The sequence below is a fragment of the Indicator indicator genome, chromosome 5, assembly GCF_027791375.1.
Source record: "Indicator indicator isolate 239-I01 chromosome 5, UM_Iind_1.1, whole genome shotgun sequence".
NCBI lineage: Eukaryota > Metazoa > Chordata > Aves > Piciformes > Indicatoridae > Indicator > Indicator indicator.
This window is the reverse complement of record NC_072014.1, coordinates 16,344,781-16,368,865: the sequence shown is the minus strand read 5'-3', so window position 1 is coordinate 16,368,865 and position 24,085 is coordinate 16,344,781. Positions and strand designations below refer to the sequence as shown.

General features: G+C 38.9%; 1 protein-coding gene across 45 annotated transcripts in view; it reads left to right on the top strand.

The window, feature by feature from the left end:
* ABI2 (abl interactor 2) overlaps positions 1-24,085 on the top strand; it is a 59,466-nt gene that overhangs the window by 9,285 nt on the left and 26,096 nt on the right. For 35 of the 45 annotated variants that reach the window (XM_054380793.1, XM_054380791.1, XM_054380790.1 and 32 more), the window contains exon 2: positions 16,129-16,296. The exons of 9 other annotated variants lie outside the window; for them this stretch is intronic. In XM_054380793.1, coding sequence (XP_054236768.1) covers positions 16,129-16,296 — 168 coding nt within the window. Of the gene's footprint in view, positions 1-16,128; positions 16,297-20,278; positions 20,282-24,085 lie in introns of all 45 variants that reach the window. One more of the 45 variants, XM_054380795.1, reaches the window with a different exon arrangement.

Below are 24,085 nucleotides of genomic sequence, written 5' to 3'. Positions count from 1 at the left end.
TTGACTATTCTAAGGCAAGAGAAAAGTTCTTCAAGATTTCAGGCATCAAATTTGTTTATTTCAAGCTTTTGTGCAGCCGTGGTCCTGCTTTTTGGGTCAGAAAATTAGTAGTGAAAATATGAGGTGTTGTTCCTCCCCTCTCCTGATAAAGTACAAGGATATTAAACTTAGTTTGAAAGGTAATGCTTCTTTACATAATCTGTGTAATTATGGCTATGAGTTAAGGCCCAGGACTTAATGGTGTTCTCAAAAAGACAACATTTTGAACAATAAGAATATCATAGAATCATAGAATGGCAGGGGTTGGAATGGAGTCCAATTGCCCTGCTAACATTGGTATGCCTAGAGCAGGCTGCACAGGAATGCGTCCAGGTGGGTTTTGAAAGTCTCCAGAGACTCCACAGCCTCTCTGGGCAGCCTGTTCCAGTGCTTTGTAGTTTCTAAATGGTAGAGGAACCAATGAGAAAAGGTGCCATGCTGGACCTTATTCTCACCAAAAGGGAAGGGATGGTGACCAATGTGAGGCTCAGGGATAACCTTGGCTGCAGTGGCCATGAAGCAATAGAATTTAAGATCCTCAGAGCAGCTAGGAGGACGTATCTCAAGCTTACTACCCTGGATTTTAGGCATGCAGACTTTGATTGCTTCAGGGATCTGCTGGCCAAAGTATTGTGGGACAAAGCTCTAGAGGGAAAAGGGGCCCAGGACAGCTGGTCAGTGTTCAAGGATCCCCTTCTCTGTGCCCAGGAGCAAAGTATCCCCACAAAGAGGAAAGCAGGAAAGAATGCTAGGAGACCTGACTGGATGAGCAAGGAGCTCCTGGACATGCTGTTGCACAAAAAGAAACTTTATAAGGAGTGGAAGAAAGGACAGCTAGAATGGGAGGCATATAAGGAAGCTGCATGAGCTGGTTAGAAAAGCTAAAACTCAGCTAGAATTAAATCTAGCCAGGGAGATCAAGGGGAACAGTAAAAATTTCTGTAGGTATATTAATGGTAAAAAGACGACTAGGGAAATTGTGGGTCCCCTCAGAAAGGAAATGGGTGAACTAGTGACAAGTGACGTGGAGAAGGCTGAGGTTCTCAATGACTTCTTTATCCCAACCTTCACTGGCAAGGGCTCCAGCTGCACTCCCAGTATAATGGAAGGTGATGGCAGGGACTGGAAGAAGGAACTGCCCATTGTGAGGGAAGATCAGGTTCGTGACCATCTGAAGAACCTGAAAGCGTTCAAGTCCATGGGACCCGATGAGATACACCCACGGGTGCTGAGGGAACTGGCAGATGAGGTTGCTAAACCCCTCTCTATTATATTCCAGAAGTCATGGCAGTCCGGGGAGGTCCCTACTGACTGGAAAAGGGGAAACATAACCCCATTTTCAAAGAGGGAAAGAAGGAAGAACCAGGGAACTATAGCCCAGTCAGTCTCACCTCTGTGCCCAGTAAGATCATGGAGCAGATCCTCCTGGAGGCACTGCTGAGGCAGAAGAATAATGAAGAGGTGATTGGTGGCCTTCTACGAACAGGTCACAACATTAATAGATGAGGGCTGAGCAACTGACATCCTTTACCTGGACCTGAGCAAAGCCTTTGATGCTGTCCTGCATGACATCCTGATCTCCAAGTTGGTAAAGTCTGGGTTTGATGGATGAACCATTCAGTGAATAAAGAACTGGCTTGATGGCTGTACCCCAAGAGTGGCTGTCAATGGGTCCTTGTCCCAGTGGAGGCCAGTGACAAGCGGAGCCCCTCAGGGGTCAGTCCTGGGACCAGTCTTGTTCAACATCTTTGTCGGTGACATGGACAGTGGCATTGAGTGCACCCTCAGCAAGTTTGCTGATGACACCAAGCTGTGTGGTGCAGCAGACACGCTGGAGGGAAGGGATGGCATCCAGAGGGATCTGGAGAGGTGGGCACAAGCCAACCTGGTGAGGTTCAACAAGACAAAGTGCAAGGTCCTGCATCTGGATCAGGGCAATCCCAAGCACTGATATAGGCTGGGCAGTGACTGGCTTGAGAGCAGCCCTGAGGAGAGGGACTTGGGGGTGCTGGTGGATGAGAAGCTCAACATGAGCCTCCAGCACTTGCAGCCCAGAAAGCCAATCACATCCTGGGCTGCATCAAGAGAAGCATAGCCAGCAGGTTGAGGGGAGTGATTCTCCCCCTCTGCTCCACTCTGGTGAGACTCCACTTGGAGTACTGTGTCCAGTTCTGGAGCCCTATTACAGGGAGGATCTGGACCTGCTGGAGCATGTCCAAGAAGGGCCGTGAAGATGATCAGAGGGCTGGAGCACCTCTCCTATGAGGACAGACTGAGAGAGTTGGGACTATTCAGACTGAAGAGGAGAAGGCTCTGAGAAGACCTTATTGTGGCCTTCCAGTATCTTAAGGGCCTTACAAGAAAGCTGGGGAGGGACTCTTTATGGTGTAAGGTAATGAGAGGACTGGGGGGAAAGGAAAAAAAAAATAGAAATGAGTAGATTCAGATTGGATGTTAGGAAGAAGTTCACCATGAACATGGTGAGACACTGGAACAGGTTGCCCAGGGAGGTGGTGGAAGCGCTATCCCTGGAGGTTTTTAAGGCCAGGCTTGATGTGGCTCTGGGCAACCTGATCTAGTGTGAGGTGTCCCTCCCCATGGCAGGTGGGTTGGAACTAGATGATCCTTGAGGTCCCTTCTGTGATTCTAAGTTTCTTCTTAAGTTCATGTGAAACCTCCTGTGTTCCAATTTTTACCTGTTGCCCCTTGTCCTATTGCTGGTCACCACTGAGAACGGCCCAGCCCCATCCTCATGGCTTCCACTCTTTTCTTTCATATATTTTTGCCTTTTATTTATTCTGAATTTGTCAATGATGGATTTTTATGCCCATATATGAGAAGTTTTGTGTTGTGCACCGTAACTCATTTTGCTGGATTATTGTGGATATTGCTTCTATTTCACAGAAATCACAGAAACATTGAGGTTGGAAAAGCCCCTTGGGATCACCAAGTCCATCCAATAACTCTACTCTACAAATCCATATGACTTGTATCCTTTGAAATGCTTACTGCAGAAATTGGTGTTGGTTTGACTTTCCTAGCAGAGAGAATTACAGCGTCAAGTTGTTCATGTCAATTACATAAGATCTAGATAAATTTCATTTGTGGGAAAGAGGAATAAAGATTTTTGTGGTGGAGTATGTATTTAAGTGCTGAAATGATAGTGAAATTATTTGGATTTTCCCACATTGGCTGATAACTAGAGAATGGGGATTAAATGGAGTTGTAGAGAAGCATTAAAACTAGAACATTAGGTTTATTTGTTCTTTATGATAAATCAGTGTGCAGTGTTTTCTGACATGTGAGTTTTCTCACTTCATCCAGCTGTTGGTGATCCCAGAAATAATCTTGAAAGGTTTAGGCCTGTTTGTGTGCTTAAGGAAATGATGCCCATGGAGTGACTGTCTCAGAAAGGGAAGAATGAATGTACAGGAGCTCCAAGAAGCCAACTCTGAAGAGTGAGTAGAGTGCTGTTAACCTAAGCTAGTGAGGACATTGTTTTTGTGGCTTTTTTTTTTTTTTGCATAAAATTAGTCCTTTAAAGGAGGAAGAAATTCTTTCTGACTATATGTGCATCTGTATCAATCAATCAGAAGGTAAAAAATGATCTGTAGATTCTGAATCTCCGTTACAGTTGTCTGGTGGTGGTAAGCATAAAAAGAAAATATTTGTAAACTGAGGGCACTTCTATAACAACTTGATGTGATGAGTTAATAGAACTATTGATTTATTGTTCTATTCATCACTATCTTGCTGTGATCTGCTAAAAATGTAAATTCCAGTTTTTTTAAATACATTTTCAGTCTTTATTTTTAGTCAATAATTTGTTATTTAATACAAATACAGTAGGGCAAATCCAGTTTTGGTGACTGGAGCAAGAAGGAGGGATAAAAGTCTAATTTTTGTTTTCCTCATTTGTATACATGAATAATATACCAAATGCAGGGATCCTTGAAAACATTCTAGCATATTAGGAATCCTCATTTAACTAAGATTTATAAAGAGTATGTGGGTTTATAGGTTTAGGAAATATGTGTGTTATGTAAGACAGGGTCTTATGAATTATCTCATTTGATCAACAGATGGATAATTAATGCAGAGGTATAAATTATTTAGCCACTTATATGTATACAAAAATAAATTTTTCATAAAATGAACAAGTGGGTAAAATACAGTGCTGATAATCAACTTGTTCTTTGGAAAGGCTGTGCTTAGAAGTAATATCAAGAGGAGGGGATTTTGCCTTTGCTTAATTTCTTACGATGAGCTAATGCTTAGATTTTCCTTGTTTCACCTTCCAAAAAATTTGTTTTCCTTTTTTTCAGTTGTATCTTGTTTTAAGGATACAGAGAAGAATGAGAGATTTCTTTGCCTTTGTTGAGGGTTCAAAGTATTATATTTTACTAAATTTAGCTTATTTTATAAGCAGCATGTGCAACTTTTTAATCTTCAGTGTAAAATCTCAAATCACATTCTGTGTGATGTGATACCTTAAAAGAAAAACATAAGGAAGTTATTTAATTTCAGTTTTAAATAAATTCTAAAAAAAGAAAAAGAACAAAAAACCCAACCCAAACCAAAGCATTAAAAACAAGCAGCGTTTTCTTCCATTTTCTGTGCAACCCCTGAGGTTGCATAATGATAGTGGCATCAGTAGAAGTTTCTATGGACCTTTCTTTTTCTGTAAGCAGTGTGATGTGTTTCATCATTTAAGGGAGAAAGGTGTTCTGAACATAAAGTATGAATTTTAGATCTGAAGTTTAGTTTGGGGGTCTGCTGCAGTTACTATAGGAATACAACTTCAATTTGCCTTGTGATAAAGGGGACCAAAAATACATCCTTAGTGATGTATTTTATGCCTTTCTGAGAGGTACCAGAATGTGTGAAAATATCTATTATTGCTGCGGTAGTTTGATACTCTGAAATTTGTCCTGTGTAGGGAATAGCATAATAATTGTTAACTGCAGAATTAAAATTGTATAGTGGGAAGTGTTTCACCTATTTGAGACAACTGTACTCTGTATATCACTTTTCTTTGAAAATTGTGTATAAAAATTGACTTTAGAACTGTTGCGTTTGAAATAGTTTGTTAGTAGTGATTTTGTTAGGTGAGGATAAAGAAATTTCTGAACTTAAGTTTTATTGGGCTACTCTGGATGTGGCTGTTGTAAGAGGAAAATAACAGTACATTTTTAGCTTCTGCTGAGATGCATTTGACAGATGGTGTCGTCTGTCCAATCTGATTTCTTCGTGCTCTATACATATTAATTGGAGAAAAAAAAAATGGAGTTCCATAGCTTTAAAAAAATGTGTCATGGTTGATACAGAAGTGATTAAGGGATATTTTTCCAGGTCTTGGTCAGAACAGTACCAGTAGGTGCAGAAATCAGTCTCTGAACAAATCTGATAGAAATCTGGCTAGTGTGAGACATATAGAAGAAAAAAAATCTATGACTTTCTACTTGAAAGGACATTGTGGAGGGAGAGTTTGGTGCTGGCCTCTTCTCACAGGTAATTAGCGATAGAACAAGAGGGAATGGCTTCAAGCTAAACCAGGGTAGACAGGACATTTAGAAAAAAATTTTCACAGAGTGAGTGGTCAAGCTCAACCCACCAGGGAGGTGGTTGAGTCACCAACCGCGGATGTGTTTAAAGGTTGGATAGATGTGGTGCTTGGGGATATGGTTGTGCTGGTTTGAGGCCAGACAGATCCTCTCTTGCCCCAAGAGGGACAAAAGAATGACACTCACACAAATGGATTGGAGAGTGATGGAAAGGTTAAATGGAAAAGCAATTGGTGAAGCTACAGAAAACTACAAGCATAGTGGCAAAGAACATCCTAAAGCATACAGAGCTCCTTACATAACACCCAAAGGCTTCCCAATCCTTCCCTTCTCCCCACCTGAGGGTCTATCTAAACCCCCAGGGCTCTTTCTTCCCCCCTCCCACTACTATGCAAGTCTCAGGCTGTCCAGGTCTGAGACTGCCCCCCCCCCACCCCTCTTTCTCCTCGTGGCATTAGGCCTAGACAGGCCTAAGAGGCCTAAAGAGATACTCCCCCACTGTTACCCGATAAGAGAGCATCTCCCAGGGAGCAGAGAGGAAAGAAAGAGGCAGGGAATGACTCTGCAGATGGATTTATAGGGTGTGTCGGTGTGAGCCGAAAGAGGAAGAGCCCTGAGGGATTGGGTAGACCCTCAGGTGAGAGGAAGGGAGGACTGGGAAGCTTTTGGGAATCCTGTGAGGGGATTCTGTATGCTTTAGGATGTTCTTTTCCACTATGCTTTGTAGTTTGTAGTTTTCTGTAGCTTCACCAATTCGCTTTTCCATTTAAACTTTTTCCATCACTCTCCAATCCGTTTGCGTGTGTCATTCTTTTGTCCCTTTCGGGGCAAGAGATGTTCTGGCTGGCCTCAAACCAGCACATAGGGTGCAGGATTTCTGGGTAGAAATACGCCGTTTCCTGTGTCCACCTGATTGGGTGGGCATTCAGGACACCGGAGGTGTAGCTTATGTGGCAGCAACAGGAGGCACCCAGCCTAAAGCGCCACATATTCCACCCCTTATTTCATACCCGTAATTCCTGCACCCAAAACATATCACCAAATTAGGAACAATCCTTAGATGACATGTCTGGCAAAGTCCAAGTCTTCATCTGGGTGTCCTTCTGAAAGGTCTCTCCCTCGGGCTCAGGTAACAGTTCATTCCAGCTCTTCTCCCTCATCCTGGTGGAACCTCCCAGGGACGGGTGAACTTTGTAGACTAGGGTTATCAGTTGGACCTGATGATCCTAAGGGTCTTTTCCAACCTGGATGTTTCTGTGATTCTGTGGTATGTTCATGTTAAAAGTGCTTTTGTAGTAAAAAATGTTTGGTGGAAGCTGAGGTTTGAAATGTCATTAATACATGTGTGAAGATAGGCAGCTGCTAATTTTTGGGCATTGCAGGTGCTCTGTAGTACTTTTTTACAGCCCTTGTTGAATGCATTCACCTTTAATTTTCTGAAGCACCCTTTCAGCGTTTGTGGTAACTGACTTGTTCTGGACAGACTTGTGTGGACACTTCTTGTGCCATTGTATGTGCTGCTTATCTTTCATTTTAGAATTCAAATTTAAAGAGCTTTGTCTTGGGTTTGATGCCAAATAACATCTGATTCTTCATGAGGTGTGCTGATAGAGATTTGCTTCTGAATGTTGACTGGAATGTTGCTGGAGTTGTTTTTCAAACAGGCTTAGAATGTAATTTTGTGTGACATTTACACAAGTTATAGTTAAGTGCTGTCTTCAACTGACATTGAAGTATTAGAAAAAAACTTAGACTGTTTCGAAGTAGAAGCTCTTGTTTGATATTGCTGTCATTCCCATGAGATTAGTCATGTTTGTTTATTAACCTATACTTTTAATTCAAAGAAGGTACTCTGTATGTAATCTACTCTGAGTAAGTTAAAAGAACCATGTAGATTCACAGAGCTTCTGCTGAGGTGGCCCATTCCATTATTTTGGCTATCAAGTAATGTCACTGCTTTGCTTTAAGACAGCAGTCCTAAACATTTACTTCATGAATTCTCTGCTATAGTTCCAAAGGAATTTTCAGAAAAATAGTCTCTTCAGGCTCATCCTGAGTTGATGTTCTAAAACCCTGGTCCTTGCATGGTCCATGGGTAAGCAAGAAGACCCTGGTAGATCGTTTTGACTTCTGCCTTTTCTTTAACAGACAGAAACTTCTCCATGTTACTAGAAACTCTGAAATTACTGTGTCCTGCAATCATAGTGTTTTCCAGTCTGGGAAGTATAAGAATTATTGGATGTGGAGAAAGTTTGCCCAAGCTGGATTTGGTTATCAGGCATTATCGTGGCTAATTTGCAGAAAGAAATAGTATTTAACTTGTGGGGAGATGACAACATTGCAGTTGCAGTGTATTTAATGTGAAGATAAGTGCACATCCTTTTATGCATGTAAAATGTCCTTTATATTACTTTTAAAAACTGAGCTGCTGCTTGCACGGAACAGTGTCTGGCCAAGCAGCACTGCAGTTAAAGTAGGTCAAGCTTAGGAAACTGTGTGTGTAAAATGCAGATCCGACTGGAAATGATTACAGAAAATTTCATTGCTGTGGTGTTAAGTTACATGCTGCAGGTTGAATATGGCAACTTTGCCTTCTGTTGTTGAGCTACATAGCAATTGAAGGAAGATTTACTTCTAATTTTGAAGTAAATAGACCAAAACTGCTGGTTAAACTGGTAAAAGGAGAATAACTACTCGTTACAATGCCTGCAGAAATGGTTTTCTTTCCGCTTGTTTTCTGAGATTCTTAAATTGTAACAACATAGAGAAGTTTGAGTCTGCTTAAAACAAAAGCCTCCTGCAACCTTCTGGTCTTTTTACATGTTGACAGCTCTATTATGAACAATGAACAAAACTGATAAACTGAACCCCCTGTATTTCTGGCAGTCTACCCTTGGGAATTAGGCTGGGACTCTTTTGAGGACGTAACTTTCATAGTTCTAAAATGTTCAGTAGTTACTCAAGGAGTGCAGAAAAGAGATTTGGTTGGCTAACAGTCTCTGTATGAGAGGCTAGAATCCTGTTCCCACTCTGCCAATATTGTGTTTTGTCCAGCACTATGGTAACAGGAGCAAAAGGTTGTGAAAACATTCTTTGCTAGAAAAAGTGAGCAGTTACAGCTCTCAGGGGACATGTGGGGAACAAATCTCTTAAGTAGACACTGGTTCTGCTTAGCAGTTTTCAGAGAGAACTTCTGTCTTTTTCGGCTTTTTGTTGATCTTGGCAGTCTTCATCCTTGGTTCAGTTATGGATGGGTATCACTGAGTGTTACCACCAGTGTCATCAGATGGGTAGTACAGCAGAGGTCAGCTTTTAGCAGGCTGAACATGGATATCAGTAGCAAACGGACCTGTTGGCTGCTTGTTTCTAGTCTCTTTTCCAATAAGGACATGGTAAAAGTCCTGGGAGTTGTGTGGATGGTTGTGATTTTTCAGAGTCAGCCAACAGTGTATTTGCATTATAATGGTCATGTAATGCACTTTGTGTGACGGAACTGGCACGGGTGATGATGTAGCACTGAAGAAGCCAGAGACGTCAGCCTTTAGGTTATTCTGCAGTGGGAAAGGAAGGCCGTCCTCTAGAGATAGATCATCATCTGCCACTGGAGCTCTGTTAGGTTTTGCTAATTTGAGCGTAACTCTCTAGGTTTTGGAGTTCTAGTATGCTGCCAATGGTTCTTTTGCTGCCTAGAGGAGTATTGTGTGTTGCAGCGGTTGTGCAAAGGTTACTTACCTACTTTTTTATCTGAAATAAAGAAGTTGGTTTTGTTTTGTCAGATTGTGGACATGTATCTGAAGACAGTTTGTTCCTTTCAGTATGTCCGAATTGGCAGCAACTGTAAAAAGTGCCAAGTAAGAATAATTTCAAATTTAGAGTGAACTGATCACTATGTAGGAAGTGTGGTTATTTCCTAGAAATATGGTTATGCAAATTCTAACCCCCAATTAGTTTATGCCCTCTCTTCTGTCTGCTGTCTTTGAAATGGCATAATCCTGTTACCTGGTAGCCATGCCTCTGTATTTCACCAGATATGGTTTTTTTAGACATAGTTATCAAAGTGGCTAATTTAAAATACAAATTCCAGAATGATAAAATTCTGGGGCATGCTCGTGTGAGGAATCAAAACAGTGAACAGCAATTGATAGACTTGTGTCAGTTGGCTTGACAATGTGGAAGAGTTCTGAAAAATCACAAAATTGCTAATTGTGGACAGACAGCTTTCCAGTAGGTGGTTCTTTGGGCCACTTTACTTTTTTTTTTTTTTAACAGGCCTAGTGGAATGACTGCAGCACATCTCAGTGGCAGCCTCATGTAGCTGTGGTAACTGATGCAGATGTGGACTTAACTTTTGCCTGCTTCTTTTTTGGGGAGCTGTCCTCTGACTAGGATGTCTTATATGCTGCAATTGCACACTGGCAATTACAAGCTGTCCTGCTCTCTGCATTATCTGATTGCATTAGTACATGAGACTATGAACTGTGATTGTGAATTACGTGGCTGTACATCCTACTTAGCTTTCCTTGCTGTGAGATTGTAATGTTTGGCAGTGGACGCTTGGTAGCAGAACCCTGCTTCTACTGCCACAAGATATCTCTGCCTGTCATTCTAAATTAAAGCCATTGGTTGACCTCAGTCATTGCTGTGCAACGAACTGAGAATTTATAGCGGAAGGAAGAAACTGGCAAAGTTGGGAAATAACTCAGATGTTATGTAAACCCCTGTGACTGGATAATGTTTTGGGAAATAGAAATAGACATCCTGTGTTAGAAAGTGTAGATTTCATCAGATTTCTTGAGAGATAGCTTTGCATCTGATTTTTGCCAAGGAGAAAACAATTGATGCAACTAACTTTTTTTGTACAGCAGAAATTAATTACTATGTGATTGTACTTTGTTCTAACTGCTGAAAAACACTTCACTGACTTGTGAATGCTATGACTTGTTTTATCAAGTAGTTGTGAAATCAGATGGGAATTGATTTTTACTTGTGCTCTCAGTGAAAACTCCACTCACTAAAGTGTCCTTGGTGAGTGAAGAATTGTAGAACAGCAGATACATGAGAGAGTAAAGCCTGCAGATCTTTGCTGTTTCTGAGGTTCTTGCTTTAGTATATTTGTATTGGCTTAGTATTATGGTCACAAATTCGTTGATTTTTGTACTGGTATTAAAGCCAAAATTGGGCTTGCATTTGGAACTCTAGTAATAATTGTTGTTGTATGAACTAGAAAATATTCCACTTCTCTTAGCTGTGTTACTGAGAAGAGCTAACTGTAAGGTGAAGCTTGCATTGAGTAACAGAAAGAGCAGAGTCTTAAATGCACATGGGGAATAATGGGTTTGTCCAACTGCTGCTTGCAAGGGCTACATCTGATAGTGTAAACCAGTGATGAATAACTGGTAATATAACTACATGTTAACTATATTTTAGATGTTCGGTTTCTTGTGATCTATTATTATAAACTATATTAGTTTGTGTTGAACAAACCTTGTCTAGTAGATTTATATGAATGCAAGGTGCTCTGGGTGTTTTTTTGTTTTTTATAAACAGGACTTTGGCTCCATTTTCAAAGAAAAGGAACATGCTGGTTTTGATGAGAGCAGGACATTTGATTGTGAAAATTGGTCAGTTGTGATTGTGAATGAACAGAAATAATTGTGGTGATGGTTAAGGGAAACATGACAGGTTTGTTTCAATGATGCCTGCAGTATGAAAGCAGTAGTGCAAGTTATTAGATGTCAGGAAAGTTGTGTTTATCTACAGCTATTGTTAGTTATCTTTTACCTTTGGGTGTAGTAAACTGATAGTCTTGTTGTAGAATTCAAACCGGTGAGTTAGTTCTGCCCTCACTGGTAGCCTTGAGTGCTGTATTTTTAAAAGTTGCTTCTCTGTTTAGAAGGTAAGGCTTGATGTATATTTCTTTCAAAGGTAGCTTACCTAGTTGATAATCAAACCTACCTTTTGTGGCTGAGCACAGAAATAAAAAGATTAAATGAATCAACTGCAACAAACCCAAAACACTGCAACTTAATGCCTGGGACCTGATACTGACTGCAGTGGATTTTTGAAACCGAGTTTCAGCTGGCTTGAAAATAAGGAAGTCACATACAACCAAGAAATTTTAGTGACAAGTAATGTATCTCTTGGTAGTCTGAAAAACAGAACAACCTGATGTGAAACACTTCACAAAAGTGTGAATACCAGTGTTGGGTTGTTTTGGGTTTTGTTGTTGTTTGTGTGTTTGTTCTTTTCTTTTCTTTTTTTTTTTTTTTAGGAGATCTGGGAGATCTCATTTCCTTCTGTTCTAAACATGTCAGTGGTTGCTTTTGGTTTTCTTATACTTGTTTACCTGCCTGTTACAGACCAGCTGTATGAATTGCATGGTACGTTTTTCATTCTAGGACTGAGCAGTTCTGGTAGTGAAGAAGTAAGGGATGTTCTTTAGCAAATAAATATTTCATGAGGTAGTTTGTTAAAACAGAACGCTGTTGTATTTTTCACTGGCAGTTATGTAACTTTTTGGCATGATTTTGGCATAATTATTAGATTAATGGTGTTCAGTTTTCTTCTCAATCAATTTTTCTAGATTACAAAAGGACCTCAGAAAGCATTTGGATGGGTTATGCAAATACCATCTGTGCAGTTGAATAAATGTGTAAAATATTTAATTATGTATGAAGCTTTCAGTACCTTCAAGGAATTCAGCAACAATTAAAACAGAAAGGATGATATAAGAGCTCAGCCTTCTATTTTTCACAGGAAAACTGAAGTGTCAGTGTCACAGTTAGGCATGTTTCAGGCTGAGTAACACAAGCTTGTTGAACTCACTTTTTGTCATGTACATTAAATTTGAATTTTGTTTCACTAAACTGTATGTTTTGAACAGTAGCAAGAGATGCTGTGTATGTTGGGGAAGTGATTATATTGGATTCTTGACACACCTTTAAGTGGTTGCTCCATGTCGAACTGTTCAACCTCAGCTTCTACTTTCGTGTCTAAATATTACTGTTTCAGTGGCAAAGAATGCCAGTGGTGCTAAGCGCATCTACAAGAGCATTACTAGCAGAGATAAAGAAGTCGTTGTCCTACTCTACTCAGCGCTTGTCAGGCCACACCTGGAGAAATGCATGCAGTTTTGGTCCCCACTGCACAAAAATTCAGTGGTCTGTTTCGTGGCATTTAATTTAGGTCTGTGCATTGAAAACATACTTGCTACCAGTTGTTGATCATGTTGAGTGCAAGGCTTCTGACAACTGAAGGACTTCAAGGACTCTGGTTAAGGGTAATGATTAATGGTAATGACTCCTCATTTTATTACAATGAACATAGCAGAATGTTTCTTTTGTTTTCAATATTCTGTATAGAAACAATATTTTATATGTTACTGAAATTAGTGTAGAGAGGCTATGAGTTTGATTTGGGCCAAATTTGACTAGAGAATTTTGGTAGGTGTGGACATGGAAATAACTTTCTGCCTGCTTTGCACTCAGTTATGAAGCATATTGGTTGGCATTTTGGTATTCTGAAGATCAGAGTATCAGATCTTAGTCTGATGAGGGTTCTGTTTGAATTTGGTTTACTGAAATCTTGAAATAATTATCTTTGCATAAATCCCTTTTGTTACGTAGTTACATCCTCAGTTTTCAGGGTACTAGCGTATAATATGTCTGTTGCTAGATTTGAGCGTGGCAGCAGATGTCAACAATAGAATTTGATGTCAATTGTGGTGGACATCATGAGAAGCTTGTTAGATAGGGGCATATGATAAGATACTGTCTCCGGACATTGGCTTTCTGAATTAAAATTTTATATACTAAACACAATATGCAATTTCAAGCTGAATTTTAACTGGCATTTATTGTTACATATACCCAGGGAAACTTCAGATTTGCTGTAAGTATTTCAGACTTTTTCCTAGTCCAGGTATGAGACTCAATTTTTCATCTGTTGAAAGGTCATTAATTATTTTTTGGGGCGAGAGTTGTGAAATGGCTTGCCAATAGTAGGTCCAAATACTCAGTTTGACAAATCAACACATTCTGCATCTTTCAGTATACAAGGAGAAAGTTCAAACTTCAATTTTGCTGTGTCAAGCGTGAGTGGGCTTTGCTTGAGAGAATTTTGGGCTCTCTGTAAAGGCAAATAGAGCAAATCATAGTTGTTCAGTTTATCAGCCATATGTATAAAGGAAACCCCTCAATCAAAAGGATTTTTGTTTTATAGGATAGTTGTTTTATGGTATTTTCAATGTATTTGAACATGAGAAGCCAGCTCCTTGTTGAAGTGGTCTGAATTAGGGTGACTTGACTTTAGCTACGAGGTTATATCAGTGGAAGGGCTAGCTCTGAACACGTACTCGTATTTGAGCTTCTTTAAGCACTAAAACTATAGCAGAGACTCATTATTTCTAAAGTGATAGATTGCTTTCCTCTCAAACGTTTTGGCTACTAATGGAAAAAATACTGGGTTTGCTGGCTTCTACCCAGCTGTTCTGGATATAGAATGTGCTAATGTAAATCAGCCATTTTTGTTTCTATAAATAGACTTTGTCAGCAGCTGCAGAGCAAAAATGACAAGCTTCTGGTCATTTTTATTATTGCCATTCAGAAGTTGTTTGAATAGCTGTGAAAGCGTGCAGTAGTATGTGTGCCTGTTGTAGTGATACTTGCAGACTGAACTGAGGTTGTGAGCAGGCAGAGGGAAATAAAGAGTGCATTTGTAGGTCAGCAGTGTCAGAGAGCAGAGGCAAAGAGTTCTATGTTCCTTCATTCAGAAGTCCTTAAGCTGAGTTTGGAGCTTTTTTATATAAAAATCATGCTATCCCACTGGCTATAAGTCATGAGTTCATAAATGCTCTCTCCCCAGACCCGATTTATCTAACTTCTCTGTGGCTGGTCATAAGGCAGCCTTTAGAAGTGTGCTCAGCTGGTGAAGAGCATCACACTGTGCTCTTAGAGAAGCTGTCTCCTCTGCGATTGGGTCTGGTTTTGTCTGCTGCGTGGGAAAGAAACAGCTAGGCAAGAATGCTTGCCTTCTAACTGTGATAGCATTCCTCCCCTCCAGCACCATTGTGGGAGCTATTCAATGGCTGAAGAGCATCTTCTTTTCTAGAAGCAAGCTACGAAGTGGTACTAATGTAGCTTGCAAGAAAAAGGAATGCTAACAAGCAAACCAAATTGCCATTGCTGTTTGGACAGAGGAGAGGTTGCCACGGTAAAAAAACCTCAAACCTTGAATATCTTTAACATGAGCCTTTAACTGAATTCCTGGCTTTGTATTTTTATGTGTGTTGTGTTGTTTGTCTTTTTTTTTTTTTCCCCCCCTTCAAAAGCTAGCAATCTTGTACAAGGCCTCAGGAAATATCTTGGGCTGTAAGAATCATTTTACTGCAACAGAGATAGGCTTACTTTCAGTGTTTCCCAAAGTAACGTAGGATAAGATGGATGGTCATATTCAGCCTGTGCTGAAAGATATGGAGCGACTTCATATTTCCCCTCTAATAAAAGCGCATTTCTTGAGTCTTGATACCCAGTCTTCTGTCAATAATGTATAAAGGAGAAAAAGTGATGAAATACAGTATTACAATGGCAGGTGGGAGTAGAGAACGTTTGTCAATTGTTGCTTTAGAAACAGCACCATCAGCCTAAAGTGGCTAAAAATCACTTAAAAGTGACACTTAATGTAGTCTTGGAAATGCAAAAGTTTCTTGGCATCTTAATTGTATCTTTTACTAGTTCTTCAATCTCTATTCTTTGTACAAATTAGATCTTAGTAATGTTAACTGTTACTCACTGAGAAACACACAATCCTGACAACTAGACTCTTAGCTTATTATTTTTGATGTTGTTTGAAATATGTGTGTTTTAAACTTTTAGTAGATGTCTTATGGCTTGATAGCCTAAATATTTTTAAGTGCTCCATTACTAGAAAAAATGGATCATGCTAATTCTTCATGGAATAAAATACTGGCAGTGTGGAAAAACACATGTATTTAAAAAGATAAAAAATTAAAAAAAATATAAAAAAAAAAATTACCATTTTAAGGGAGAAATTATAGTTCATTTACTGAACAACCATTGTTGGTAATAATGAGGTCTAAATAGTTGGGAGAGATGAGGAATAGGGTGTTTGGCAGATCCTTGCAGGCTGTTAGATCTAATTCCAGTACAAAATTTAGAGAAACAGAGTAATTCTCAAGAGTACAAAGATTAGAAAAAAAAGAGAACAAGTATCTCAAAGTGCTTTTAAAGTATATTGCTAAAATACAGTATAAAGGTTGCACTGCAAGTATTTCAAGAAAAGGTAAGCATGTTGTATACTAGCTTAATTCCTTTCAGAAAGTATAGAAACATAGAGTATAAAGTTAGTTATCTTTTTTGAAATGACTGGAAAGGACGAAAAATGGTAACTTGGGTGTAGAATTAGTGTAACTTGTATAATTTTGTCCTTTGAAGACAGGCAAAAGGAGTTAATTCCAAGAATCTGTGTGAGAGACTTTACTAAATAAATCTTTTATTTTTGCTTTTAGTCAACAGATAAGCAGCGAGCTCTGGAAGAAACCAAAGCCTACACAACCCAGTCATTAGCAAGCGTAGCCTATCTGATCAACACTTTGGCCAACAATGTTCTCCAAATGCTGGATATCCAGGCATCCCAGCTTCGGCGCATGGAATCGTCAATCAACCATATTTCACAAGTAAGATGTTTTTCCTGATTACTTTTTTCCCCTCTCATGATTGAAATTGTACAGCAAGTAAAAGTCTGACTTGACATTGTGTGAATGAAAAACATAGTTGCGTTTGAAATAGAAGGATGCATTTTTTAATGAATTCTGGGAATGGGTCTCATTAAGTCATTGTGTATCTGTGTTAGTGTGAGCATTTTACATAGAATAAGAGATTAAATGCATCATTGGCAGGTTTATGGTTTGGAGAGGGGGCCATTCTGCGTAAGTGAAAAGCACAGAAAAATCCTAATGGAAAAACGAGAATATTATGTTAGGGCAGAGGTTAAGCTTCCCATCTCCTGTTTGGTGACTTACTGTACTTGATATTTTTTGACTACAGGCACTTAAAGGAAAGAATTATGAAATGGATGCTGGAAAATGTCCCTTGCCTTCTTTTTACTTTCCCTGTTGCTATAATAATGACATGTAATGACAAAAGCATAGATGACAAACAGTTTGCATCTGGCTTTTCTTAATAAAATGTGCTTTGCAATGACATGAACAGAAGACAAAGTTAACTTTTTAAGTTTGTGAATGACATGAACAGAAGACAAAGTTAACTTTTCAAGTTTGTGAATGGCTGCAGAACTCTGGCTAATTTTTGCAGTTTTTCTGAGCAGCAGTACACTGACTATTAGGAGGAACCTGTGTTTTGTCACCACAGTGATGAGAGAATTTTGCTTACCAGAATGGGCTGAGGATGGATAGTAGATTATGTGCCAGTGATGGATTAAAAGAGAAATTAAGAACAATGAAACAGCACTTTCTGTTTTTCTGTTACTGGGGAGTTGGTTGACATCCTTACTGAATATTTTGTGTCTTATTTGGATGATACATTTTGGCTGAGAGGATTTTCTGATGTCATGTGGTAATGTCATAAATTAAAATAAAGAATATTGTGCCATTTAGAAATACATTTGAAAATAAGAGTTGTGTAAGGTAGGAAATAAGAAGATTAAGCTAATCTATTAGTTTGCTGATGCTGAAAGGATTGCTAAACTACTAGGGGTTTGAACTGGCAAAAGTAGTGAACAATTTCATGCTATCTTAATGGGTTGAATTGCCTCACTGAGGGGTCATATGAATTGCAGAGCGGGTACAAGGGAAGGCGTGGGGAGGATTTTCCCTTCTGGTTGTAGTGGATTGCCTCAATTATCTCATGCAGCTGCAAAAATAAACTGATAAATTTGGTTTCTTCAGCTACATGCTTTCCATGTATATGCCTCTGTCTGTGTGTGCTTGTGTGTGTATGTATGTGCTTCTTCAAGGCTGGTGCCAGCTGACAAGTATTTGAGCTATTTGATATCCTGAAAAAAAAATATAGCATATGACTAAAAATAATTACGAGTTCACTGTATTTTGCATTTTATAGGTGTGGAAAGTTCATTTTGTTACACAATTTGTGTAAAGTAGCTTTTGGAGGAAGGGCCACAACATTTTCATATTTATTTTCCTTCTGAGATTTATGCAGCTTGAGATGCTGTTAAGGGATTGTACTTAACCAACAAGTGATATGGCAAACGGGTATTAATAAAAATACTAGTAACCCTTTATTAATATGAAAAATTGCCAAAACTTGTTAAATAGGATCATTGTACGGTTGGAATATATATTTACAATAGGAATGTACAGTCTTTAGGCAAAATACAACAATTTTATGCAAACCTGGAGGAAATAACATGGAAGGAGAGGATCCCCAGTAGCGAAATAGTGCTCACCCACAGTGTGGCGGGGAGAGACTTGGTAAGAACCCTTAAGCCCAAGAGGCAATGAATTAATTACTCACAGCTGATTCTACCCATGCAGGGAATGCTGCTGCTATGTTAGCTATGAGGCTTTGGGGTGCTCTCATGAGGTGCTGGCACAGCAGGTTGGAGGGGTACCACACTGTCCCAGGGCTGATCTGGCTTCCACAGACAGCAGGCGGTTTATGACGCGTTCTTCATGATGGGCACTTGCTTTGCCCTGGGTAAACTGAGGTGCAGCATGATTCCAGTGGCAAGGGGAAGCAGGCTTGGCTTCTAAGCTTGTGGCTTCTCTGGCTTGCTGTATTGTGGGCTCATGGCTTTATCCCAGGCTTTGGACCAGGCACTCAAGGCAGGGACAGGCAACTCAAGGTAGCTTCATGCAAGACGGGTCCAAGAAGGCAATTCAAGCATGGTTTGAGCAAGGCTTGAGCAAGGTTTAAGTACAAGCCTTGAAGGCAAGGCAAAGGCGACTACAAGTTAGCCTGTATATATATCTTGCCTGAGATCCATTTAGGCCAATAGGGGCAACTGAAACCAGCATATAGCTGCCCAATGAAAATGGTTCTGCCAGGTTGTGGCCATAAAAGGCAGAAACCAAAGGCCTTGTTTCTGGGGGAGTAGTGGCCAGTGCACATGCTCTTACCCCAGGTAAACAACTTGTTTATCAGACATGTCCCCTTTCTTCTTTTTCCCACATTGCCCTGACTTTTTGCAAGAAGGAGGGGGGAGAGTGGGACCATGTCTAGACACCTTAGGGCCTGTCTGGGTTTGTGCTGGGCCTGTTTTGGCCCTACTGTGACAGATGCTAGGTTACATGGTCTTTGGAATTTATATGAAATGATCGGTTATTTAAAACAGAGCAATAAATTATTAATGCCCAACACCTAGTGAAGATGTATCTGCAGAAAATCATAGGCTTCACTTGAACAACAACAAAGAAGTTACCTTTTTTTTTGTTTGTTTGTTTTTTGTTTTGTTTCGATTTTTTTTTTTTTTAATGTGTCCTTCATGTGTAGGATCCTCCCCAAGTTTTCATAGAATAAATGATATCAGAGGAGGAGACCTAATTAGAATTTGGGATATGACATGCACAAAGTGTGTTGAACCAAGGAACTTTATTAATTTGCATAGAGTACATAGAGGAATGGTACTGTATTCCGTGATTACCAGTGTTGTAGATAGTTGTATTATCTGTCTTAATTTCCATTATTTTTCACTTTTATAAAAAAGTGAATTTATTTTATCACAATTTCTCTGTATTGTCTTTTCAGGAAGCTTGATTGTACTTCTCCTAGAACAAGCTTAATACTGGGTGTAAAGTTTAGTTCATTATTTTTGGTATCACTCAAAGTGCCTCATTGCCAAATTATGATTTCAGCCAGTCTGGCTTGAAGTGATGTCATTAATGTTTAAGAGAAAACAGGTTGGTAATTACCATCTGCTCACAGTGCAGTATTGAATTAATGCTTTGTTCAGTAAGTACTGATATTTAAGTTTAGAAAAATTAAGGCAAATTATGGTATCTGGATGTGTAAACCTGGTTTTAATTCTGATTTGGAATGATGCCAAAAGAAGGAAGCAAAATAATTTGGTTCTTGGAAATTTTTTTCAAAAGTGGTTTTTTTTTTTTTTGTTCAAGTGTAGCTGAAAGTAGAAGACAGATGATAAAATATGTATTCTAGTTCTCTGTTCATTGATAGAATGCAAATTTATGTCAGTTTCTACGTTTTCTTCTAAATGGCAGCTTAAAGAGCTGAAAAGGAAGCTGATAATCATTTGTGTTTCTTCAGATTATATATATGTTCTGAATAGGGAAATCATTACTATTGAGACTATTTTTATGCAAGTAATTAAATTTTCTTGGTTTAAAAGTTAGGCTTGCTTTGATTTTGTCTGAAAGTTGGTGAATCTATTTTTATTTGCCTTCTTGAGCCTTGTCCAGAACTAGATGATATGCAGTGTTTCATATCTGAGTGAAAATCTAAATCCTAAATCAGATCACCTGTATAAATATTTATACTTGGGGGGGAAAAAAGTGCTTATTTTCAAGTTAGTATACACTGTGAAATGTTGCTAGTGTCCACATTCTTTAAATTTATCTGGCAGATTTTAAGGTTTTAATCTTTGTATGATAAATATTTTTTCAAGTTCGGTTATAGAATACACTTAGTTAGCAGGGTAATGTTAAGAATTATCTAAACAAGCATGTTATCACAAAGATGAGTTGTAATGGTGAATTATCACCAATGGCACTGCATGATAGAGAAATCTGCTTCATCCTCTTACAGAATTTGACTCCAATGGCATTGGTTGTGAGAATAGGTACTGATAGATCACTTACTTGAAATGCTGTAGCCAGCATTTGTTGTTTAGCTGAACTGTAGCAGCATGTGTGAGCTAATTGGTCTCTGCAGGGAAGCTCATGTAGATCTTCCATTGTTGTCATTAAAGGCTTGTAACTATTTTCTGTGTCTTATTCTTGCAAGTTAGAAGAATATCCAAACTCTTTCAAAAACATTAATGCTAATTTTCCACAGTATATATTACCTGTTTATGGAGCAAGTGGCTTTTCAACATTTTTGTATCATTATGACCGTTGTGTATAAATTACACACAATTTGAACTGAGGCAATTAATATCACATTTTTGGTGTAAAAATTAGATAAATAGATACTCATTTAAAAATAATAACCCTGTTTTCATGGCAATTTGCAATCAGTTTGTTTAAATTCTTTCAAATCAGATTTTTTTTTTTTTTAAAGCCCAGGGACACTAAGCAATGTTTTCTTCTAAGATGTTTTTTTTTTTAAACTGAATTTTCAAAGCCCTGGCTAATGTACTAGTAATAAATTTATAATTTTAAATGTTTTGAGAAGAGGAAGTAATAAAGGTTTATAGAGACTTTTAATTTCCAAAATTTCTCTACTATTTAGACTTCCAAGTGGTAGTTTTAACCCCAGCTGGAAACTAAACCCCACACAGCCCCCAGCTCATTCCCCCTGTCAGCAGGCTGGGGGGAAAGAATCAGAAGGGTAAAAGTTAGTAAGAGCTGTGGGTTGAGATAAAAGCAGTTGAGTAATTAAAGCTAATAATAACAACTGTAGTAGTAAATTGTAATGAAAGAGGAAATGACATAGAGAAATAAAACCAAAGAAAGAGTAGTGATGCAAATGAAAACAATTTCTCACCATCAAATGATTGATGCCCAGCCAGTTCCTGAGCAGCAGCCCTCCTGCCAAACTCCCCACAGCTTTTATATGGCTGAACATGATATGAAATGGTATGGAATATCCCTTTGGTCAGTTGGGATCAGCTGTCCTGGCTGTGTGCACCTAAAACTTTCTGTGCACCCCAGCCTACTTGCTGATGGGGTTGCTGTGAGAAGCAGGAAGGGCCTTGACTCTACTCCGTAAACACTGCTCAGCAATAACAAAAACATCCCTGCATCATCAATGCTATTCCCATCATGGATCCAAACCCACCCCATGCTAGCTACTGTGAAGAAAATTAACTTTATCCCAGCTGAAAACAGCTGAAGTACTGACTTAATACTTCAAGGAATTTCACTTGCAGATAGAAGAGAATATATCTCTAAACTCTTGAGTTCAAAGTGAAGGGGTAAATAATGTGTCCCAGAAATGGTTTAATATTTTTTCTATTTTAATCTTTACAAATATTGAGGCTATTTTTATTGAATTCATTATGGAAACTCGATATTTCAAAATGACCAGAAAAATTCTAATTAAAAAATGCAGTGGTTTATCTCTTACCCCTGCAATTAAGCTATCTCTTGGCTTATTACAGGCAGCCTAGAAAGCATATGAAAAGATGATAGTAATGAGCCTAACCTCTAACAAACTGTCATTTAAAACTTTTTGCCAAAGGTAATGGAGATATGGGGAAAAATGCGTAATAATATTGTCAGGAATTTGAAATTTCTTGTTAGAAAATAGTGTTCTGTGTTATAGAACAGAGCACAGTGTATCTCATCTGCTTTTCCTGACAGACTTTTTACACCAGGTGCTTTGTTAGTCCATGTCTAGCCTCAAGAACTTCTCAACAGAAGTTTCTGAACTGCTGAATAAACGCTCTGCAAGCATTCTCCTGTAGCACTTAAAGGATTTATGCAGTCAGTAATTGTGTTTAGGAGAAATGTTTTCATTTACTTTAGTGGCAGGTTAATCTTTGTTCCTCTCTCTGCTAATCAAATAGTCAATGTTCCTTTCTGCTGTTTTATAGATGTCTTAAGATGTTACAACTCCAGTAGTCTACTAAGCAAGAAAATGAAATTATGGAAAAAGCAGCCAACAATGCATTTTTTTCAATACAGTTTTAGGAATATGTACCAGAATTATGTGCCGTTTTTATACTCGTAGCCATTCTGTAGCCATTTGAGGTAAAAGAGATGTTCTGAATCATCATGAAAGAGAATTCTTATTAGATGGGCTTCAGGTTTTAATTATCATTCTTTGCTACTGTAGTCATGTCTTACTGATCATTGTAGTCCTTAAGGAAACTGGTTGTACTTAGAATTCTTAGGAATAATTAAAATCCCATACTTTTCATTCATGGAAATAAATTTTCACAGTGCCAAGGTACAGTTACTACTCTTAACATGCACGTTAACTATCTGCACTCACATTGTATTTGTAGATAATTGCATAAGAAAATACTAAAAGACCATCAAGTTGCAGAGGTTGAGTACTTGAAATGGAGAAAAAGGAAAAGGTCATCTTGCCAATGCTGCACTAATCGCTTTTCTTTCTGATTGTTGACTGAAATCAAGGCTCTGAGAGGCATAAACTAGTTTTGAACAACCAGGTTCAGACCGTAAGATTTCAGTGTTTCAAAAACTTTGAAAAGTCATCTAGCGTTTGAGGTACAGCTGTTAACAGCTGTGGTTAACATTCTAGCAAATGGAATCAGAAGCCTGTGAGACAAACCATACATGAGCTTGTAGACTCATAGAATGGTTTGGATTGGAAGGGACCTTAAAGATTGTCTAGGTCCAGCCCTCCCTGCCGTGGGCAGGGACTCCTTCTGCTAGATCAGGTTGCTCAAGGCCTCATCCAGCCTGGCTGTGAACACCTCCAGGGGTGGGGGCAGCCACAACCTCCCTGGGCAACCTGTTCCAGTGTTTCACCATCCTTAATGTAAAGAATTTTTTTCTAATATCTAGGCTAAATCTACCCGCCTCAAGAGTTGATGTAATGTTTCGGCATTTCTTAGAGATCTACCTATTTCACAGATGAAGTCTGAGATAATCATAGAGATTGAGTGCTTCAGGGTATTATAAATACGAGACTGTCCTCCAAGTTGTTGCAATCTCATACTGTTATCTTTTCAAGAAGGTCTGTGCTAACTCCTCAGCAGATGCAGTGAGGATTCTCTAGACAATCTCTTGGTATGACTGCTATTAATTCCAGAAATTGTTCTTCCACTACACTGCAAAAGCAAAGGTTTGTCACAGAGAAGTGAAAATATTAAATCTTACCACAATGCAGAATGGTACACTTTTGATATTCTGGCCTGGAACATGCTCTGTTTGCATTGGTGCTTGTACAATCAATATTGTAAGAGTTCGGAAGACCCGATTTGCAGTATGGTTTTGGAAGATGATATATAGATCTAGTTATCACAAGGAACTTTATCAAAACTGGTCCAAGAGAATTGTTAAGTAGTAACTGAAATACAGATGTTTCTCTTAAGCTTGTATGAATTATGAGTTTCTGCAGAGTTGATATACTGGCCAAATCTGAGTGGAGTTTTCTTGAGGGTGGTGGAGGATGTGTCCCAGTGTCACTGCCTCCATTAAATTTCAAATCATGGCTCAACAAACTCGAGCTTTCCAATGAGAGGAGTGCTGACACATCTTGACAGTGAATAATCTATTTTGTAGCTTTATTTTAAGGTAGCTGTGGAGCTTTAATACAAACTGAAGTTTTAGTCTAGCGGTACTGGAGGTGCAGAAATGCACATGACAGAGATGTATGCAGTCCTTAATTGTAGCG